This window comes from Bos grunniens, chromosome 13 (assembly GCF_055505025.1).
Source record: "Bos grunniens cultivar Pamir isolate PY7600 chromosome 13, Bosgru_T2T1.0, whole genome shotgun sequence".
NCBI lineage: Eukaryota > Metazoa > Chordata > Mammalia > Artiodactyla > Bovidae > Bos > Bos grunniens.
The window spans coordinates 63,352,308-63,372,728 of record NC_141177.1 but is presented as its reverse complement, the minus strand read 5'-3'; the positions used below and the strand labels follow the sequence as shown (position 1 = coordinate 63,372,728).

Here is a 20,421-nt window from a genome sequence, read left to right as displayed (position 1 = left end):
AGAGGATGACCTGGAAGCCCTTCAACAAGCCCCAGGCTACCCCTTTTTTTGCTGTCTCTGATCCATTTTGCCTTTCGAGTTAACAGATATCAGCAACCTCTCTATTCACCAATTGGAGTTTAGGCAGAAGGACACTGCCAGAGGCATCAGTTGGAGTTTTTAATTCATCATCTCTAGGAATATCTGGCTGAAAGGTACACAGCCTTTAAGAGAAAATTATTAGTCCATTATTGGGCTTTAGTGCATACTGAGCACATGACCCATGACTGTGAAATAAGTCTCAAGAAAAGAAATTCCAACCAAAAGTTATCAATAGTTTTGCTTTTGCTCTCTATTTAAGGGCATTTCCACTTTGCTACTAAGTCACTTCAGTTGTGTCCGACTCTGTGCGACCCCATAGACAGCAGCCCACCAGGCTCCCCCATCCCTGGCATTCTCCAGGCAAGAACAGTGGAGTGGTTTGCCATTTCCTTCTCCAATGCATGAAAATGAAAAGTGAAAGTGAAGTCACTCAGTTGTGTCTGACCCTCAGCGACCCCATGGACTGCAGCCTTCCAGGCTCCTCCGTCCATGGGATTTTCTAGGCAAGAGTACTGGAGTGGGGTGCCATTGCCTTCTCTGATTCCCACTTAAAGTCAGTGTAAAATTTTTATAAAAATATGACCAGATAGGATTCCTGGAGTGGAGATGGCCACATTTGCTCTGCTGCTCCTACAGTTTAGGAGCATACATCATCATCTGAGGATGGCTCATAAGCTGGACAAGTAAGACCTTGTGGTTTATTACTGTCTTTTCTATGTGATGCAAACTGGAATGAAGATTGATAGTAAAAACTAAATGTCATAAATTTTTATCAAAGCTAATGGATCAGTTAAAAGTTCTTAAACAGTTGGGTGATAATGAATGTTACTCAAGAAATAATAGTTGTTGTTCACTCATTTGTGTCTGACTCTTTGCAACCCCATGGACTGCAGCATTCCAGGCTTCCCTGTCCTTCACTATCTCCCAGAGTATGTTCAAACTGATGTCCATTGAATTGGTGATACCATGAAACCATCTCATCCTCTGTCGTCCTCTTCTCCACCTGCCTTCAATCTTTCCAGCATCAAGGTCTTTTGCAATAAGTCGGCTCTTTGCAGCAGGTGGCCAAAGTATTGGAGCTTCAGCTTCAGCACCATTCCTTTCAATGAATATTCAGGGTTAATTTCCTTTAGAAATGACTGGCTTAAACTCCTTGCTGTCCAAGGGACTCTTAAGAGTCTTCTTCAGCACCACAGTTTGACAGCATCAATTCTTCATTGCTCAGCCTTCTTTACAGTCCAACTCACATCCACACATGATTACTGGAAAAAATATAACTTTGACTATATGAATCTTTGTCAGCAAAGTGATGTCTGTGGTTTTTTAATATGCTGTCTTTTTTTTTTTTTAATATGCTGTCTTGGTATGCCATGGCTTTTTTCCCAAGGAGCAAGTGTCTTTTAATTTCATGGCTGCAGTCTCTGCCCATTTGGAGAACTATGCTTTGAAAATGTTTTGTATACAGATAATGAAGTTCATGCTGGGTGATTTCACAAAAACATGATCAAGTCCCACTATACTGCAAGTCTTTTAACAGATGTCAAAACAGTGTTGGAGAACTCACTGATGAAAATGTATGGAAGGTGAAAGGCAACATGAAAGATAACATATTTATAATTGTTTAAAGAATGGAGAGACTTAGGACTGGTGGGACTGAAGAATATACTGATGCTGAAAAAAAATGAAAATATGGGAGCAACCTCTCTGCTCACTCAGCCACCTCAGCAATGATCTTCAACTTAGGACCCAAGCAACATGACATCAGGCAGCTATACTGGAATACAAATTCCTCTTGATGCCCACAATCCAGCATTCCAGCTAATATCCCAGCAGAAGTTCCTCACAGTACAGGTTTAACAAGTAAAACTACCCAGCCTACTCCACAGACTACTCCAGGCACTGATTCTGCACTATACTGCAGTTTCCCAGGGAGATATCTAACTAACATCAGAGGACTCTGCTAGAGCTCAGAAATATAGCAAATATGCTGGCAGAGCTTTGCACTATGATGTCACCAATGCAGAGCAAAATCTAGAGAAGGCCCTCAAGTTACTGACTATAGTTAGAAAACGCAGTCTTTGTAGAAAAGATCCATGCTTAAAGAACAGACTAACATGCTTAAAGAACTCAGTCTTCAGCTTATCATGAGCACAGTTCTAAAGACTTCATTTCCACCATCTGTAACCATGAAATCTGTGTCTGTGTATCAGATTCCTGTTGATGCTTTCAGCAGACTTAACCCGTTTTCTTTGTCCTTGAGTGGATCCAGAAGTCTCTGGATATATAGGAATGATGTGAGCAAGATTCTAAAAGTGCCCACTGAACCCTGCTTGTTCTAAAAATGAAAACATACATTTATAAAATACTTTGGGAATCAGCTTAGTATCTTAATCTACATAAATTAAGGAATCTTTAAATCTTTAATTTGGACCAACAGTCCATACTAGTTTGCTATAAAATGCTAAATTGAACTTTTAATAAACACTACCAGAATACTCTACAGTAGAGACCATGTTTTTGTTTTCCTCAGAAAAATGGATATGAAATGTCCCAAACTGTTAGATGAATCTGAGATTTTTTAAATTTCAACTTATATTCATATTAAACACAGAATGTATTTAAAGTTAAAATGTTCACAGAGGAAATATATTAAGGTAAAGAGGCAGAATCAGTTTTAGATGTAAGAATGACATTGGCTTCCTGTTTTCCCTTATCCATTGAAGGTGAAGATGAATTGGGATTTGCTTCATAGGAATTTAACCATGTATTAAAGAATGAAAACAACATGTTTGCAGTAATGCCTGGAAACTTGGTGTTTTGAGATAAGGTTCTTTGCTACTATGGAATGAATTCCAAAGAGTGTACAGCTTGAAAGATGGAGATCATAAGAACATAGATTCTCAGTTGCTAATTGTATAAATTTTGTGGGGAATTGTGGATTTACAATGTCTCCTGCATTTATGCTATGTAAAAAATAAATACAAGGACTCTTTGAACTAGTTTTTTTTAAAATCCCAAATACATCTTCATGAACCAAAGAAAAGATCTGACGAGTACAATTTAAATTTTTTTTCATGTATTCAAAAACTATTTATTGGATGCCTGTTTTGGGTCAGGCACTGTGCTTTTTGCTGGGGATATACTAGCAGCAAGATAGCCCAGGGTCCATCCTTGTGGTGCTTACAGTAATTCAGAGACACAGCAAGGAAACATAAAACAGTGTGACAATTGGAACAGGTAAAAAACAAGGTTATCCACAATTATTTTACTTACTGACACTTTCAGGTCCAGAAGATTTTTGTTTCTCTACATGAATTTCTGTTTCTAACTTTAAGTCTTGCTGCATAAACATGAGACTTTCATCTGATACATCATCACGAGCTACATAAAGAGACACATTTAGTGCATTAAGCAGAAGAATGGATCTTGAAATCCCTATATATTAAGTTTATACATGTGTTTACAGTATTTTTTTCCTTTTTATAAATACATAAATAAATTACCCTCATGCTAGACCTGATATGAAAATGGCGAGAAAAATTTCAATGTGTGTAAGTCTCATTATTTCACAAATGTTTGCTGATGTCAAATATATTTTATATTAGTCCCTACTTGTTTTACATTATTATAGTTTAGGTTAATATATACTCATAGACCAAATGATGAAAATGTATATGTAAAGGTTATTCATCACACCACATTTTTTATCACAAAATACTCAGAAGCACCTAAATATACTAGCATATGAGATTACTTGAATAGCAAGGTACATACTATAAATTAGGGTAATATAAATTATTATTTATACAAAGAGTTACACATAAAGCTATAAAAAAGATACTTATAACCCAACTTGGAAGGATTGCTAGATGAGAGGTTAAGTATAAACAAAAAAATGGAAAGAGAAGATATCAAATATTCTATTTTTTTAGGAAAGAGAAGAGTAAGAAATAAAAAGAAAATGTAAGATATTTACCTTTAGGAAAAGAAATACAGGAAAGAGAAAGAGAAAATAATGTATTTGGTCACCAAAAGTTGCATGCAGAACTGGTCACAATGACTACTATTAAATCTAAACATGTTGCTGGCAGTGATGACATCCTCAATACAACTGTTTCTCATATTTAATGAGAAAATAGGTAGAGCTCCAGGGGTTGCTTTGCCCAGTGACACAAAGAAATGATACAGATTTGGATAGTTTGACTCCACTATAAGGAAAGTAATATTGTTAAAATTAACTGGAGACAGCAGCACCTTTTCTGGTGTGTCACTGCAGACCCTCTCTTTCAGAACATTTTCCATGGCTACTATGCCCAAGGAAGATGAAGAATAGGGTAGGTGGGAGAAAAGTCATGTACACCTGAGCCTCTCCTTCCTTTACTAGCTATTATTTGCTCTTGACTGGTCCAATGGTGGTTAGTTCTCAAACAATTCTCAAAAACTTTTGAGTTTTCAAACAATTTTTGAGTTCTCAAACAATTCTCAAAAAACTTTTTTGGCCCACCCTTACAGCTACCCAGTAAGGTGCTCTGCAAGCCACTTGAGAATCCCTTGATTCAACAAAAAAAAAGTGAGGAAAGTAAGTGATGAGACTGTTTACCAGACTCAGATCTAAGTTCATTCTTGCCACTCTAACTGGTTACCTAGCTCAATTAAACCTCCTTATAAAGTGATGTCAACTGGTTCATGGCACAATCTATATGTGAACTGAAAACTTTCCAAGCAAAGAAAAAGCAGCTACTGGCAAGACACTAACTTTTCACTAGTAGTCAGAGTGATGTAAAAACGGTAATAGGGTACTTACTCCTGGATCACAGGGTCAAGATCTTTCCCAAAGACATCTATGGGTTTTCTTACCCAACAGTAGGTCTCAACAAGGAGACTGACAGGCTCTCCATCAGATATCTGGGACTAGATAATGACCTTTGGGCACAATGGGGTCCACATACTGATAACTCCTATGACTAATGAAAGTAACATTCTCTCCAACCCTTCCAGTGAATCTTGACATGAATCAGAGTGAAGCCCCTTACTTGTATCCAGATCTCTTAACCTTAAAAATAAACAAGGCTATGAGTTAGGCCAAGGTCCCTGTGTCTCCACTGGGAACATGAGGATGATTTACAAATCTCCCACCTCCCCAACATGAGGATGGGGAGGTGAGGAATAGTTTTATTCTTTGGTCTTTTTGGAGCAAGATGAGGGAAAAGTGTGTGTGTGTGTGTGTGTGTGTGTGTGTATCCCCAGTCCATGCTTAGAAATCCTACAACTGAGGCCATTTCAGTGGCCCTTCATAAAAAACTGAACCTAACAAACTACCAGTACCTAGTGCCTTCGACAGCCAAAGCAACCACCTAGAGGATTAAAAGCTCATTACTGAGCTTAATGAAGCAAAAGTTCTCCACAAGACTATTTCTCCATTTTAGTAACCCCATTTGGCCTGTGGATGAGGCCTCAGGTATATGGAGAGTCAATTGATTATTAGAGGCTTAATGCTGAGCACAGAAGAATTGATGCTTTTGAACTGTGGTGTTGGAGAAGACTCTTGAGAGTCCCTTGGACTGCAAGGAGATCCAACCAGTCCATCCTAAAGGAGATCAGTCCTGGGTGTTCATTGGAAGGACTGATGTTGAAGCTGAAACTCCAGTACTTTTGGCCACTTCATGAGAAGAACTGACTCATTTGAAAAGACCCTGATGCTGGGAAAGATTGAGGGCAGAAGGAGAAGGGGACAACAGAGGATGAGATGGTTGGATGGTATCACTTACTCAATGGCCATGGGTTTGGGTGGACTCTGGGAGTTGGTGATGGACAGGGAGGCCTGGTGTGCTGCAGTTCATGGGGTCCCAGAGTTGGACACAACTGAGCGACTGAACTGAACTATGGAGAACAGTATGAGGGTTCCTTAAAAAACTAAAACTAGAACTACCATATGACCCAGCAATCCCCCTACTGGGCATGTACCCTGAGAAAAGCATAATTCAAAAATACACATGCACCTCAATGTTCATTGCAGCACTATTTACAATACCCAGGACAAGGAAGCAACCTAGATATTCATTGACAGATAAATGGATAAAGAAGATATAGTATGTATATACAATAGACTATTACTCAGTCATACAAAAGAAAGAAATTGGGTCATTTGTAGTCACACATGGTTGAACCTAGAATCTGTCATACAAAGTGAAGTCAGTCAAAAAGAGAAAAACAAATATCAAGTATTAACAAATATATATGGAATCTATAAAAATGGTACTGATAAACCTATATGCAGAGAAAGAAAAGACATGCAGGCATAGAGAATGGACTTGTGGACAAAGAAAGGGAAAGAGAAGTCAGGACAAACTGAGAGATTGGGACTGACATAAATACACTACCATGCATAAAATAGATAGCTGGTAAGATAGCTACCTGTGTACAATACAGGGAGCTCAACTTGTTGCTCTGTGGTGACGCAGATGGGTGGCAAGGGGGACATAGGGTGAGAAAGATCCAAGAGGGAAGGAATACATGTATACTTACAGCCAATTCATGTTGTTGTACAGCAGAAACTAACACAACATAACATTGTAAAGCAATTACACTCCAACTAAAAAAAAGATCCTATTATAAACCATAATGGAAAAAGAAGGAAATGGTAACCCATTCCAGAATTCTTGCTTGGGAAATCCCTTGGACAGAGGAGCTGGGTGGGCTATCATCCATGGAGTCACAAAAGAGTTGGACGTGACTTAGCAACTAAACAGCAACAGCAACAATGATAAACCATAATGGAAAAGAATATTTTAAAAAAGAGTGTATATATATCTATGTATAACTGAATCCCTCTGGTATATAACAGCAACTAACAACAAAAACCAAGTATACTTCAATAAAAATAAATAAGAAAAATAATCTTTAAAATAAAATACATGCCACATACATATTTGTGAACCAAAGAAAAAAGATAATTTGATGAGTTTAATTTAAAATATTTATTAAAAATTATCTATACTTATTATACTTACTAGTGTGTCCTTCCCTTCTGTGACTTTTTCCTTTCTTTACATGTTGTTGGATTTTTGAATCTAGATTCTCATGCATACGCTTTTTATCTCGTACTTTATCATGAGCTATATAGAGAGATACATTTAGTCTGCTAAGTGAATAAAACAGATATTATTGTGAAATCTCTAATTTCAAATTTATAATAATTGTACAATAACATTTTCTCTTATTTTAATAAAATTTTAAATGAATTGCCACAATGCTAGATCCACATGAAAATTGTGAGATCAATTCTGATAGATGTAAGTTGAAGCTGTCTGCTTCATAAACATTCCTAGGAATCAAATATTTGTATATTAGTCTCCAGTTTTCTTGTGTTATTTACACTTTAGGTAAATATATATTTATAGGCCAAATAATGAAAATGTGTATGTACAAGTTTTCCATTACAATATTATGTATGATTACAAAATAATTAAAATCAGCAAATATATAAACATAGAAGATTGGTTAATTGGTTGAATCAAACTAAAGTATATATTATAAACTATGGTAAAGTATAAATTACAGTACTTGGTAGTATAAACAAGTGTACCTATTGCTGCAAAGGAAATGCAAAAAAAAAAAAAAAAACACCTCTACAAAATGATTTGGAGGGATTTCAAGGAGGTAGTATTAGGTGGAAAAAAAAACTGAAATGAGTATCTTGCATGCTACCTTTTGTGAAAGAAAGGGACATAAGAAAGAAATACAAAAACAGGGGGAAAAAGAGTTATTTTTCAATCAAACATGGAGAAGACAAACCAAAAAACAATTTAGTTGGATACCTACAAAAGGAGGGTGAGGACTACGGAATGAAGGGAAGGTAAAAGAAAGGAATGACACTTTACATATATCGCTTTGCCCATTTATTACCTTTGGGAAAAGGTCCATGTTTTACCTATTTAAAAAATAAAAAGGAAGACTAACATTGAAAGCAAACTTGAAGCTACTGAAGGAAAAAATAAGCACAAATTCAAGTAACTCATCAACTATGAACAACCATCAGCTGCTGAACCACCATTGACAGGAGGATGTTGGAATCCACCAAGAAAAAGATACCCCATGTCCCAGGACAAAAGAGATGCCACAACAAGGCAGTAGGAGGGAGACAATCACATTAAAATCAAACCTCATACCAGCCAGAGATGCTTGGAGGGCACAAACAAAACCTTATGTGCACCAGGACCCAGGGAAAGGACCAGTGATCCCTACAAGAGTCTAAGCCAGACCTGCCTGAGAGTGTTTGAGGGTCTCCTGTAGAGGCATGAGTCAGCAGTGGACTAACATGGGAACAGGAGCACTGGCAGGAATAGTCCTGGGAGGTGTGGCATGTTGGCATTAAGTCCTCTTGGAGATCACCATGGGTCCTACTAAAGAGCCTACAGTCCTGACACAGAGACTGCAGACTCTAGGACTGGGCCACCTCAGGCCAAACTACAGGGAGAGACCACAGCCCCACCCATCAGCATAAAATTGGATAACAGATTTACTGAGTATGGCCCATCCCACCAGAGTAAGACCCAGGTTTCCCCACAGCCAGTCCCTTAAGAAGCTTCCACAAGCCTCTTATCCTCTTCCATCAGATGGCAGACAGAATGAAAACCATAATCACAGAAACTAACCAAAATGATCACATGGATCACAGCCTTGGGTGACTCAATAAAACTATGAGCCATGCTGTGCAGCACCAGCCAAGACAGATGGGTTATGGTGGACAGTTCTGATGAAATGTGGTTCACTGGAGAAGGAAATGGCAAACGCCTTCAGCATTCTTGCTTTGAGAACCCCATGAACAGTATGAAAAAGGCAAGAAGATATGACACTGAAAGAGCCCTCCACGTGTCCAATATGCTACTGGGGAAGAGTGAAGAAATAGATCCAGAAAGACTGAAGAGGCTGTGCCAAAGTGGAAATGAGGCCAGTTTTGGATGTGTCTGGTGGTGAAAGTAAAGTCTGATGCCATAAAAAGCGATATTGCATAAGAATCTAGAATGTTAGGTCCATGAATCAAGGTAAATTGGATGTGGTTAAACAGGAGATGGCAAGAGTAAACACTAACATTTTAGGAATCAGTGAACTAAAATGGACAGAATTGGGCAAATTTAATTCAGATGACCATTATATCTACTACTGTGGGCAAGAATTTCCTCCATTTCCTCTCCTCTCTAAGGGAAATGGAGGAAATTCCTCTAAGGAGAGGAAATGGAGAAGCCCCATAGTCAACAAGAGAGTCTGAAATGCAGTACTTGGGTACAATCTCAAAAACTACAAAATGATCTCAGTTTGCTTCCAAGGCAAACCATTCAACATCACAGTAATTCAAGTCTATGCCCCAACAACTGATGCCGAAGAAGCTGAAGTTGAACAGTTCAATGAAGACCTACAAGACTTTCTAGAACTAACACCAAAACAAGGTGTCCTTTTCATCACAGGGGATTGAAATGAAAACAAAGGAAGTCAAGAGAGCTAGCTGCTGCTGCTGCTAAGTCACTTCAGTCGTGTCCAATTCTGTGCAACCCCATAGATGGCAGCCCACCAGGCTCCCCCCTCCCTGGGATCCTCCAGGAAAGAATACTGGAGTGGGTTGCCATTTCCTTTTCCAATGCATGAAAGTGAACAGTGAAAGTGAAGTCGCTCAGTCGTGTCCAACTCCTAGAAACCCCATGGACTTCAGCCTACCAGGCTCCTCCATCCATGGGATTTGCCAGGCAAGAGTACTGGAGTGGGTTGCCATTGCCTTCTCCAAGAGATAGCTAGAGTAAAGAGCAAATTTGGCCTTGGAGTACAAAATGAAGTAGGGCAAGGATAATAGAGTTTTGCCAAGGGAATGCACTGGTCATAGTTAACACTCTCCCAACAACACAAGAGATGACTCTACAAATGGACATTACCAGATGATCAATACTGAAATCAGACTGATTATATTCTTTGAAGTTGAAGAAACAGCAGCTCTATACAGTCAGCAAAACAAGACCCAGAGCTGAATGTGGCTCATATCATGAGCTCCTTATTGCAAAACTCAGACATAAATTGAAGAAAGTGGGGAAAAACCACTAGGTCATTCAGGTATCACCTAAATCAAACCCCTTATGATTATATAGTGGAAGTAGCAAATAGATTCAAAGAATTATATCTGATAGAAAGAGTGCCTGAAGAACTATGGATAGAGGTTTGTAATACTGTATAGGAGGTGGTGAACAAAACCATCCCAAAGAAAAAGAAATTCAAGAAGGCAAAATACTTGTCTGAGGAGGCCTTACAAAGAGCTGAGAAAAGAAGAGAAGCGAAAGGGAAAGATATACCCATCTGAATACAGAGTTCCAAAGAATAGCAAGGAGAGATAAGAAAGCCTTCCTAAGTGATCAATGCAAAGAAATAGAGGAAAACAGTAGAATGGGAAAGACTAGAGATCTCTTCAGGAAAATCAGATACACCATGGGAACAGTTCATGCAGAGATGGGCACAGTAAAGGACAGAAAAATGATAATGACCTACACAGAAGAACTGTACAAAAAAAAGTCTTAATGACCAGGAGAGAGTGCAACATCTTGGAGTGTGAATTTAAGTGGGTCTTAGGAAGCATTTCTACGAACAAAGCTAGTGTAAGTGATGGAATTCCAGCTGGGCTATTGAAAATCCTAAAAGATGATGCTGTTAAAGTGCTGCACTCAATATGCCAGCAAATTTGGAAAACTCAGCAGAGGCCACAGAACTGGAAAAGGTCAATTTTCATTCCAATCCAAAAGAAGGGCAACGCCAAAGAATGCTCAAACTACCGCACATTTGTGCTTATTTCACATGCTTGCAAGGTAACGCTCAAAATCCTTCAAACTGGGCTTCAACAGTACATGAACTGAGAACTTCCAGATGTACAAACTGGTTTTAGAAAAGGTAGAAGAACCAAACAACAAATTGTCCACATCCATTGGATCATAAAAAAAAGCAAGAGAATTTCAGAAAAGCATCTACTTCTGCTTCACTGACTACACTAAGGCCTTTGACTGTGTGGATCACAACAAACTGTGGAAAATTCTTAAAGAGATGGGAATACCAGACAACTGACCTGCCTCCTGAGAAATACGTATGCAGGTAAAGAAGCAACAGTTAGAACTGAACATGGAACAACAGACTGGTTCCCAATTGGGAAAGAAGTATTTCAAGGCTGTATATTGTCACCCTGTTTAATTAACTTACATGCAAGAGTACATCACATGAAATGCCAGGCTGGATGAAGCTCAAACCAGAATCAAGATTGCTGGGAGACATCAAATAAACTCAGACACGCAGATGACACCACCCTAATGGCAGAAAGTGAAAAGGAACTAAAGAGCCTCTTGATGAAGGTGAAAGAGGAGAGTGAAAAAGCTGGCTTAAAACTCAACATTCAGAAAACTAAGATCATGGCATCTGGTCCCATCACTTCAGGGTAAAAAGACAGGGAAAAATATGGAATCAGTGACAGACTTTATTTTCTTGGGCTCAAAAATCACTGTGGACAGTGACTGTGGCCATGAAATTAAAAGATGCTTGCTCCTTGGAAGAAAACCTATGACAAAACAAGACAGCGTATTAAAAGAAGAGACATTACTTTGTTGACAAAGGTTTGTCTAGTCAAAGTTATGGTTTTTCCAGCAGTCATGTACAGACTTGAGAGTTGGACCATAAAGAAGCCTGAGCACTGAAGAATTGATGCTTTCTAACTGTGGTGCTGGAGAAGACTCTTGAGAGCCCCTTGGACTGCAAGGAGAACAAACCAGTCAATCCTAAAGGAAATCAACCCTGAATATTCATTGGAAGGACTGATGCTAAAGCTCCAATACTTGGTCCACCTGATGTGAAGGGTTGACTCATTGGAAAAGACACCGATGCTGGAAAAGACTGAGGGCAGGAGGAGAAAGGGCGATAGAGGATGAGATGGTCAGATGGCATCATCAACTCAATGAACATGAGTCTGAGCAAACTCAGGGAGATAGTGATGGATAGGCAAGCCTGACGCGCTGCAGTCCATGGGGTGGCAAAGAGTTGAAAATGACTGAACGACTGAACAACAACCCCATCTTAGGCAAGAGAGTAGGCACAAAAACATTCACAAAAATTTCAGTAGGCTTTTTTCTCCTATTTGTATCAGTTAAGTGATTGTGAAACAGTTTTACAAGTATTCTAAGATGGCTTAATATATAAATGTGTTGATGTTTCTTAAAGTCAGAATCCACACTGTGGAAGGACATACACATATAAAATGAAGGAAGGCAAGAACAAGCCCTAAGTGTATTACCTGGAATTGAAGGGGTCTGTAAGAACTCAGTTTCCAAATATGTCTATGTATGGGTATATGCATATATATATATTCACTTTTATGTGTATGTAGTTTAGCTACATATGAATGCACACACGTGTGTGTGTGTACACACACTGATGTTTCAATTCTATGTTAAACACTATATATGATCTTTTATACCATAAGAAATTACAAAACTGTCAGTCCTTATTTGGGAAAGCTTCCAACCCTACACTAACAATGTACAGATCCAGGCACTAGAAATAGTTGCAGTCAGGCTGACCCTTAACCTACACTTCCAGCTGACCATGATCTTAAACTTTTCTGCCAAGGAACCTCCATACAGATGATTCCTTGAGACAATGTACTATTCAGATGCCCCTACCTAGACCATCTTACTAGGTATACCTGGAAAACACTGTTCTCAGTCTGACTCAGTGTAAAGAACTTATCCACTCCAAACTCTGCCTCCTTGCCCTTTCCCTGGGCCCAGGATCCTTAAAACAGTGGGAGCCTTTTGTTGGAGGCAGTGAAATGTTGCCTCCACTCTCTCCTGTCTATGACGACACACCTGACCCTTGCCCAGTGCTGTTCTGTGGGGAAAACGGAAGACTAGTGGAGCTTCAGCCCTTTTCTGTTTATAGTTTATACTATCAGAGTAAATGAATAAAGGGTTAATTTTACTTTGTACAGTTTGTTATTTTAATTGGCCAACTTGACAACTATCAGCTCTTTCTCTGAAAAACTGGCACAGTGAGCAAAGTGACCAATGAAACATAATGCTTTTCTGAAAACGTGAAATCTCTTTAGATCCCACAAAGCCTTAGGAAAAGGAGTACGTCAAGGCTGTATATTGTCACCCTGCTTATTTAACTTATATGCAGAGGACATCATGAGAAATGCTGGGCTGGAAGAAGCACAAGCTGGAATCAAGATTGCCAGAAGAAATATCAACAACCTCAGATATGCAGATGATAACACCCTTATGGCAGAAAGTGGAGAGGAACTAAAAAGCCTCTTGATGAAAGTCAAAGAGGAGAGTGAAAAAGTTGGCTTAAAGCTCAACATTCAGAAAACGAAGATCATGGCATCTGGTCCCATCACTTCATGGGAAATACATGGGGAAACAGTGGAAACAGTGTCAGATTTTATTTTGGGGGGCTCCAAAATCACTGCAGATGGTGACTGCAGCCATGAAATTAAAAGACGCTTACTCCTTGGAAGAAAAGTTATGACCAACCTAGATAGCATATTCCAAAGCAGAGACATTACTTTGCCAACAAAGGTCCGTCTAGTCAAGGGCACTCCACTCCAGCACTCTTGCCTGGAAAATCCCAGGGATGGAGGCGCCTGGTGGGCCACAGTCCATGGGGTCGCTGGGAGTCAGACACGACTGAGCGACTTCACTTTCCCTTTTCACTTTCGTGCATTGGAGAAGGAAATGGCAACCCACTCCAGTGTTCTTGCCTGGAGAATCCCAGGGACGGGGGAGCCTCGTGGGCTGCTGTCTACGGGGTCGCACAGAGTTGGACATGACTAAAGTGACTTAGCAGTAGCAGCAGCAGTAGTCAAGGCTATGGTTTTTCCAGTGGTCATGTATGGATGTGAGAGTTGGACTGTGAAGAAAGCTGAGCACCGAAGAATTGATGCTTTTGAACTGTGGTGTTGGAGAAGACTCTTGCTAGTCCCTTGGACTGCAAGGAGATCCAACCAATCCATTCTAAAGGAAATCAGCCCTTTAGATGTTAACACCCTTTGGATGGGTGTTCTTTGGAAGGAATGATGCTAAAGCTGAAACTCCAGTACTTTGGCCACCTCATGCGAAGAGCTGACTCATTGGAAAAGATTCTGATGCTGGGAGGGATTGGGAGCAGGAGGAGAAGGGGACGACAGAGGATGAGATGGCTGGATGGTATCACTGACTCAATGGATGTGACTTTGAGTGAACTCCAGGAGATGGTGATGGACAGGGAGGCCTGGCGTGCTGTGATTCATGGGGTCACACAGAGTTGGACGACTGAGTGACTGAACTGAACTGAGAGATGATTTGCATCACTCTTGGACTATGTAAATGGATTACTGCAAGGTTGTCCAATGGAACACTCAACCAGTAATGCTAATGAGTCTCAGAAAGTGCTGGTGGAGGCCACAGAGCACCCTTAGAAGGTTCTCATAAATTGTTAAGACTTCTGGTTTTAGGGAAATATTGGTCCTTCACTTTAGCCCCCAAACTCACATCAGTTTCCCCAATGAGTCAAATTAGAGATTGAACTGAGGGACTCTAAGAGAGCTAGAGAAATAATTCCTGAGTTCATGGTTATGGTTCTCCAGAGATGGACATAAAAGTCATCAGAGACCCAGAAAGCTGAGTTATATACTCTATGACTATTGTTAGTTCTAAGTCCTGACAGAGACTGATGACTTTAATGAAAAAGGATGTAAAGGACTTTCCAATCACTGCCCAGCAACCTGAAGAGATTTTCAGAGACTTGGGTCTTACCAGACTCAGATCTCTAGGTTCACTTTTGTGAATCTTATTGGTTAGCAAGCTCAATCAAATTTCTTCATAAGTTTGTATCAATTAGTTGTCACATAGTCAGATCTTAATTGGTAAATTTTCAGGCATCCAAAAATTGGTGGCTGCCAGAAAGAAAAAGTGATATAATAATGCTCCCTCTACCGGATATTATAGGCAATGACCTTACCTAAAATCTGTTGCCCTGATTCCCATACAACAGGGTATCAAAGGAATAAATTAACACTCTCCACTGAGGTACTCTTGTTACACTATGGGCCATGAGGACCTAACATGTAGCCCCACTACGGTCCACTTTGTGGTGGCCACTATGAATAAAGCAAGTGCTATTTTCTATACTTTTATCAATGAATCTTGAGACAGATCAGAAACTAGCATATACACTTATCCTGATTCTCAGCTTTCAAAAATAAACAAAATAGGGCTATACCAAAGCACCTATTTACCCGGTAAAGATATGAGAGGCTATTCCAGAACAAAGTTTGAAAGGCAGTTGGAGGAGAATCACATTTCTTGGGCTTTTTGGATCGTGGTACACTAATATCTGTAATCCTCACAAGCCCTGGCACTAGAATGAGGGGGAAACAGATAATGCTGTCTGTTTTGGGGCCACCACCACAAACAGAAACCTTTTCCAGGCCATACTATGGTATGCTGCATTGTTATTGCCTTCATCGCTGAATGTATTATTGGTAGAGATGTATTATTTAGGTGACTCATCACTCTTATTCACTACCAAGCTGTGACAGGATTTGATAATGTTAGGATATTTTAATGGGGCAGGCTGGAAGATCTTGAGCCACCCAACTACCAGAACCTAGAACCCTTATCTGTTAGATACCAAAAACAATACTGACATGCTGGGTGTAAAAAATAAATAGCTGCCCTTGTTGCTGAGCTTAAACAAGCCAAAAAATTCCACAGACTATATCTGCATTCAATAGCCCCTTCAGGAAAAAAAAAAAAATAGCCCCATCAGACCTGTGCACAAAACCTCAGGTGCCTACAGACTAACATGATTAAGGCTGCACAAACTGTAAGTACCAACCTCACACTGGTATTGTGACTGTCACAGAAGCTATTGCCCAAGGTAAAGGAACTCAGTCTACAGCAACCAACAACTTGAATACTTATCAGCATCTCTCTTCATGCCAATGACGATGATCAATTTACCTCTATATAGAATTAATTGAAATATGCCACTAATGTCCTTCCACAGGGACTTCTCAATTCCCCATCTGCCTATCTTCAATGGGTAGAGCATGACTGAGATAGTCCCACTCACGGAGGGAATGATAGCCTTGCTATATTGATGACATCTTTCTGGTGGGCCCAGACAAGCACCATCCCACAAGGACTGAACATCCTGTTGATCCATATGGGACAATATAGCTGGGCCATTAATATAGACAAGGACCTAGTATCCAAGTGAAATTCCAGTGTGTGACCTGTAGCAGATAAAAATCTTACTCCAGAGATGTTTGCAAATCTTTGGGTCCTCTCTTCCTCAGGATTATTTATTTTAAATGTATTGATGGGACTTTTGATGGGATTCGTTGACTATTAACACATTTGCATGCTGCCCACAGGGATATGACGCCACATGTCTAAGGAGTTACCATAAAGGCTATCCCCTTTGAGTGGAGACCCAGCCAAAAAGATGCTCTGGAAGACTTCCGACAGACCATTCAAGCTCCTTCCCTGGACTCCTCTGAGTCTCCATTTGTTTTCTGAGTTACTGACCTCTTTGTAGCTTACTGACATTGTGCCTATAGCAAAAAGACACTGACAGAGGTCAGAGGCAGCCATTGGTCGTTCATAGCAGAAATTTCCCAGGTTGGCTGAAAGGTACATAGCCTTAGTGAGATAACTACTCATCTATTATTGTCCTTAATGGATACTGAGCATGAAATAGTCTTAAGGTCAGAAATTCCAACTAAACTGTATCAAGAACTTCATTTTTGTTTTTAAGCTGCCTTAAGGTACTCACACTTTAAATCAAAATGTAAAATTTTATCCATACAAAACATATGCTGAGATATATCTTCATGAAACAAAAAAGATCTGATAAGTTTAATTTAAAATGATATGAAGTTATTTATGATTATGATGCTTACTAGAGAGTCTTTCCTTTTTGAGAGTTCTTTGCTTCTTTACTTGCATTTGGGTTTTTGACACCAAATCCTGATGGTTAAGCATAACCTTTTCATATGATGCTTCATCATAACCTACATAAAGAAGTGCATTTAGTCCACTGAATAGAAAAAACAGATCTACTGTGAAATATCTAAACTTCAAATTTATACAAGTGTACAGAACAATTCTCTTTCATTTTGATAAAAAATAATCATAATGCTAGATATGACATAAAAATTGTGAGAAAAGTTTTAGTGAGTGTTTTGAATATATTTCTATCAGTCTCTAGTTTTCTTGGGTTATTTATACTTTAGGTCACTATCAATCATAGGTCAAACAATGAAAACACATAGGCACAAGATTACTCACCATAGCATCATGTGTAATTGCATAATATTCAAACTACCTGAATATTCATAGATCATTGCTTGAATAATCTAGATACGTACCATAAACTATGATATGTTATAAATAATGGTTTAAAATGTGACACAAACAGCTGTACATATAGCTATAAAATGAATGAAAAAGTTATTCAGACACGAAAGAATTTCCAAGAAAGAATGTTTTGTAAAAAATAAAAGTGAAAAAGTATATATTTAATATATTACCTTTGAGGTAAGAAAGAAGGGGAAGTTAAGGGGAAAATTAAGAAAAATAGACACATTTACAAATGATTTAAAGAAATAATAAACCAGAGGACAATATAATACATGGTTACTTACAACAGAAGGGGTAAACTGGGGCATACAGGGGAAAGGATTCAGGAAAACATGATCCCTTGCAATCTCTTTTAGAGGTAGGTTGATATTCTATATATTCCAAGCTTGAAAGCAAATTAGGGGGGCGGTCCTAAGATGGCAGAGGAATAGGACAGGGAGACCACTTAACCCCACAAATTCATCAAAAGAACATTTGAACGCTGAGCAAATTCCACAAAACAACTTCTGAATGCTGGCAGAAGACATCAGGCACCCAGAAAGGCACCCCATTGTCATCGAAAGGAGGTAGGACAAAATATAAAAGATAAAAAGAGAGACAAAAGAGGTAGGGATGGAGATCCATCCCAGGAAGGGAGTCTTAAAAGAAAAGTTTCCAAACACCAGGAAATACTTCTCACTGGGGTCTGTGGGGAATCTTGGAATCTCAGAAGCCATGTAACCAGGAGGAAAAATCAGTCAATCAATAATTAAAACCCACAGATTATATGCCTAACGACAACTCCCAGTGCTCCCAGCTGCCACCAGCAAGGGGGGATGAACAGGGAGGTGCAGGCTGCATTACTTAGGGTAAGGACTGGGCTGGAATGCCCTGAGGGCAATCTGAGGGAACTAAAGTGAGATAGCAACCTAAACTGTGGGATAGCCAGAAAGAGAGAGAGAGAGAGAGAGAGAGAGAGAGAGAGAGAACTATCCTGTGAAAAGCCCTAACCTGAGGCACTGCCAGGCCCGTTCACAGAACAAAGGACTGAGCAAACACCAGAGGAGAGCTAGCAGGCTGCGGACCAGCCCATCCTCTGCCAGAGACACGTAGGCAGGGGGGAAGCCAGAGCCGGAAAGGGGCAATCGCAGCCCCAGAAAGGCATCCTCTACCAAACTGCAAACAGGCTCTGTTGCTAACCACGAGTGACGGTTGACATCCGCCAGGAGGGTCACAGCCAGAGATCAGCTCCCCAGAAGAGACACACGGCACACCTGAGAAGGCACGCCCATTGTACACCCAGAAAACCAAGCTGCTGGGAAGGGGCAGGCAATAAGATGCACCCCCAACCTGGGGGTGACTGCGCTCGCCAAGCACCTGGCCACCTGAGCTGCTCGGACCTGGGAAGGGCACAAAACACAGGCCCAACCGAGTCTGCGCCTTTGTGGAGTACCGGAGAACCTGAACCTGAGTGGCTTAGACCTGGAAAGTGCACGCAACCCAGGGCCTGCCTCAGACAGTTCCCGGCAGAGCAACCTGGAGCCTGAGCAGTGTAGACCATGAAAGCTCACACGCTTGAGTGGGGGCAAACCCACTGCAGCTGAAACACTGTGAGCACCCCCCACACATGCCAGTGATGTTTGTTTGCAGGGTTCTTCCCTCCCCACAGCATGACTGAACAAGTGAGCCTAAATAAGTGACCACCTTCCCCTTGTGTCAGGGTAGAAATTAAACACTGAAGAAACAAGCAAACAGAAGAAGCTAAAATAAACAGAAGAAACCTCTTTGGAAGTGACAGGTGCAACAGATTAAAACCCTGGAGTTAGCACTGACTACATTGGAAGGGGTCTATAGATCTTGAGAAGTATAAGCCAGATCAAGGAACTATCTGAAACTGAACTGACCTCACACTGTCTGCAATAACTCCAGAGAAATTTCTAGATATATTTTTACTATTATCATTTTTTAAATTAATAAAACTTAAAAAAAATTTTAAGGCCTCTATTACTCTTTTAATTTTCATTTTTATAATCTATTACCTTTCAAAAAAAAGAGACTACTTTTAAAGCAAACTTCATATATATATTTTATAATGTTTGTGACTTTGTTTTTTAATATTGTATTTTTGAGAGCCTAACCTACTCTAGATTTTTAATCTTTGCATTTTGATATTTGTCATCAATTTTGTACCTTTAAGAACCCAATCTTCGGTACCCATTTTTACTTGGGAGTGTGATTACTGGCTTGACTGCTCTCTCCCCATTTGGACTCTCCTTTTTCTCCACCAGGTCGTCTCTATCTCCTCCCTCCCCCTTCTCTTCTCTACCCAACTCTGTGAATCACTTTGTGTGTTCTGGGCTGTGGACAACACTTAGGGAACTGATTACAGGCTGGATCTGTCTATCTCCTTTTGATTCCCCCTTTTCTCCTCCTGGTCACCTCTGTCTCCTTCCTCCCTCTTCTCTTCTCTGTGTAACTCCATGAACATCTTTGAGGGGTCCAGACTGTGGAGAGCACATAGGGAATTGATTACTGGCTAGCTTGCTCTCTCCCCTTTTGATTCCCCCTCTTCTCCTCCTGGTCACCTCTATCTCTCTCCTCCTCCTTCTCTTCTCCATGTAACTCTGTGAACTTCTCCAGGTGGCCCTCATTGTGGAGAAACTTTTCATCATTAACCTAGATGTTTTATCATTGGTGCTGTACAGATGAAGAAGTCTTGAGGCTATAGTAAGAATAAGACTGAAATCCAGAGGCAGGAGGCTTAAGTCCAAATCTTGACAACACCAGAGAACTCCTGACTTCAGGGAACATTAATCGATAAGAGCTCATCCAAAAGCCTCCATACCTACACTGAAACCAAGCATCACCCAAGAGCCAACAAGTTCCATAGCAAGACATACCACACAAATTCTCCAGCAACACAGGAACACAGCCCTGA

At 40.0% G+C, this 20,421-nt stretch overlaps 1 protein-coding gene and 1 pseudogene across 1 annotated transcript in view; one reads left to right on the top strand and one right to left on the bottom strand.

Moving 5' to 3' along the window:
• Nucleotides 1-20,421, bottom strand: part of CCDC7 (coiled-coil domain containing 7) — a 274,689-nt gene that overhangs the window by 167,735 nt on the left and 86,533 nt on the right. Inside the window, exons 21-23 of the mRNA XM_086334569.1 lie at nt 17,045-17,155; nt 7,092-7,196; nt 3,355-3,462 (exon numbers count right to left, since the gene is read on the bottom strand). Coding sequence (XP_086190695.1) covers nt 3,355-3,462; nt 7,092-7,196; nt 17,045-17,155 — 324 coding nt within the window. The remainder of the gene's footprint in view (nt 1-3,354; nt 3,463-7,091; nt 7,197-17,044; nt 17,156-20,421) is intronic.
• Nucleotides 688-2,229, top strand: LOC147361104 (vacuolar protein sorting-associated protein VTA1 homolog pseudogene; annotated as a pseudogene).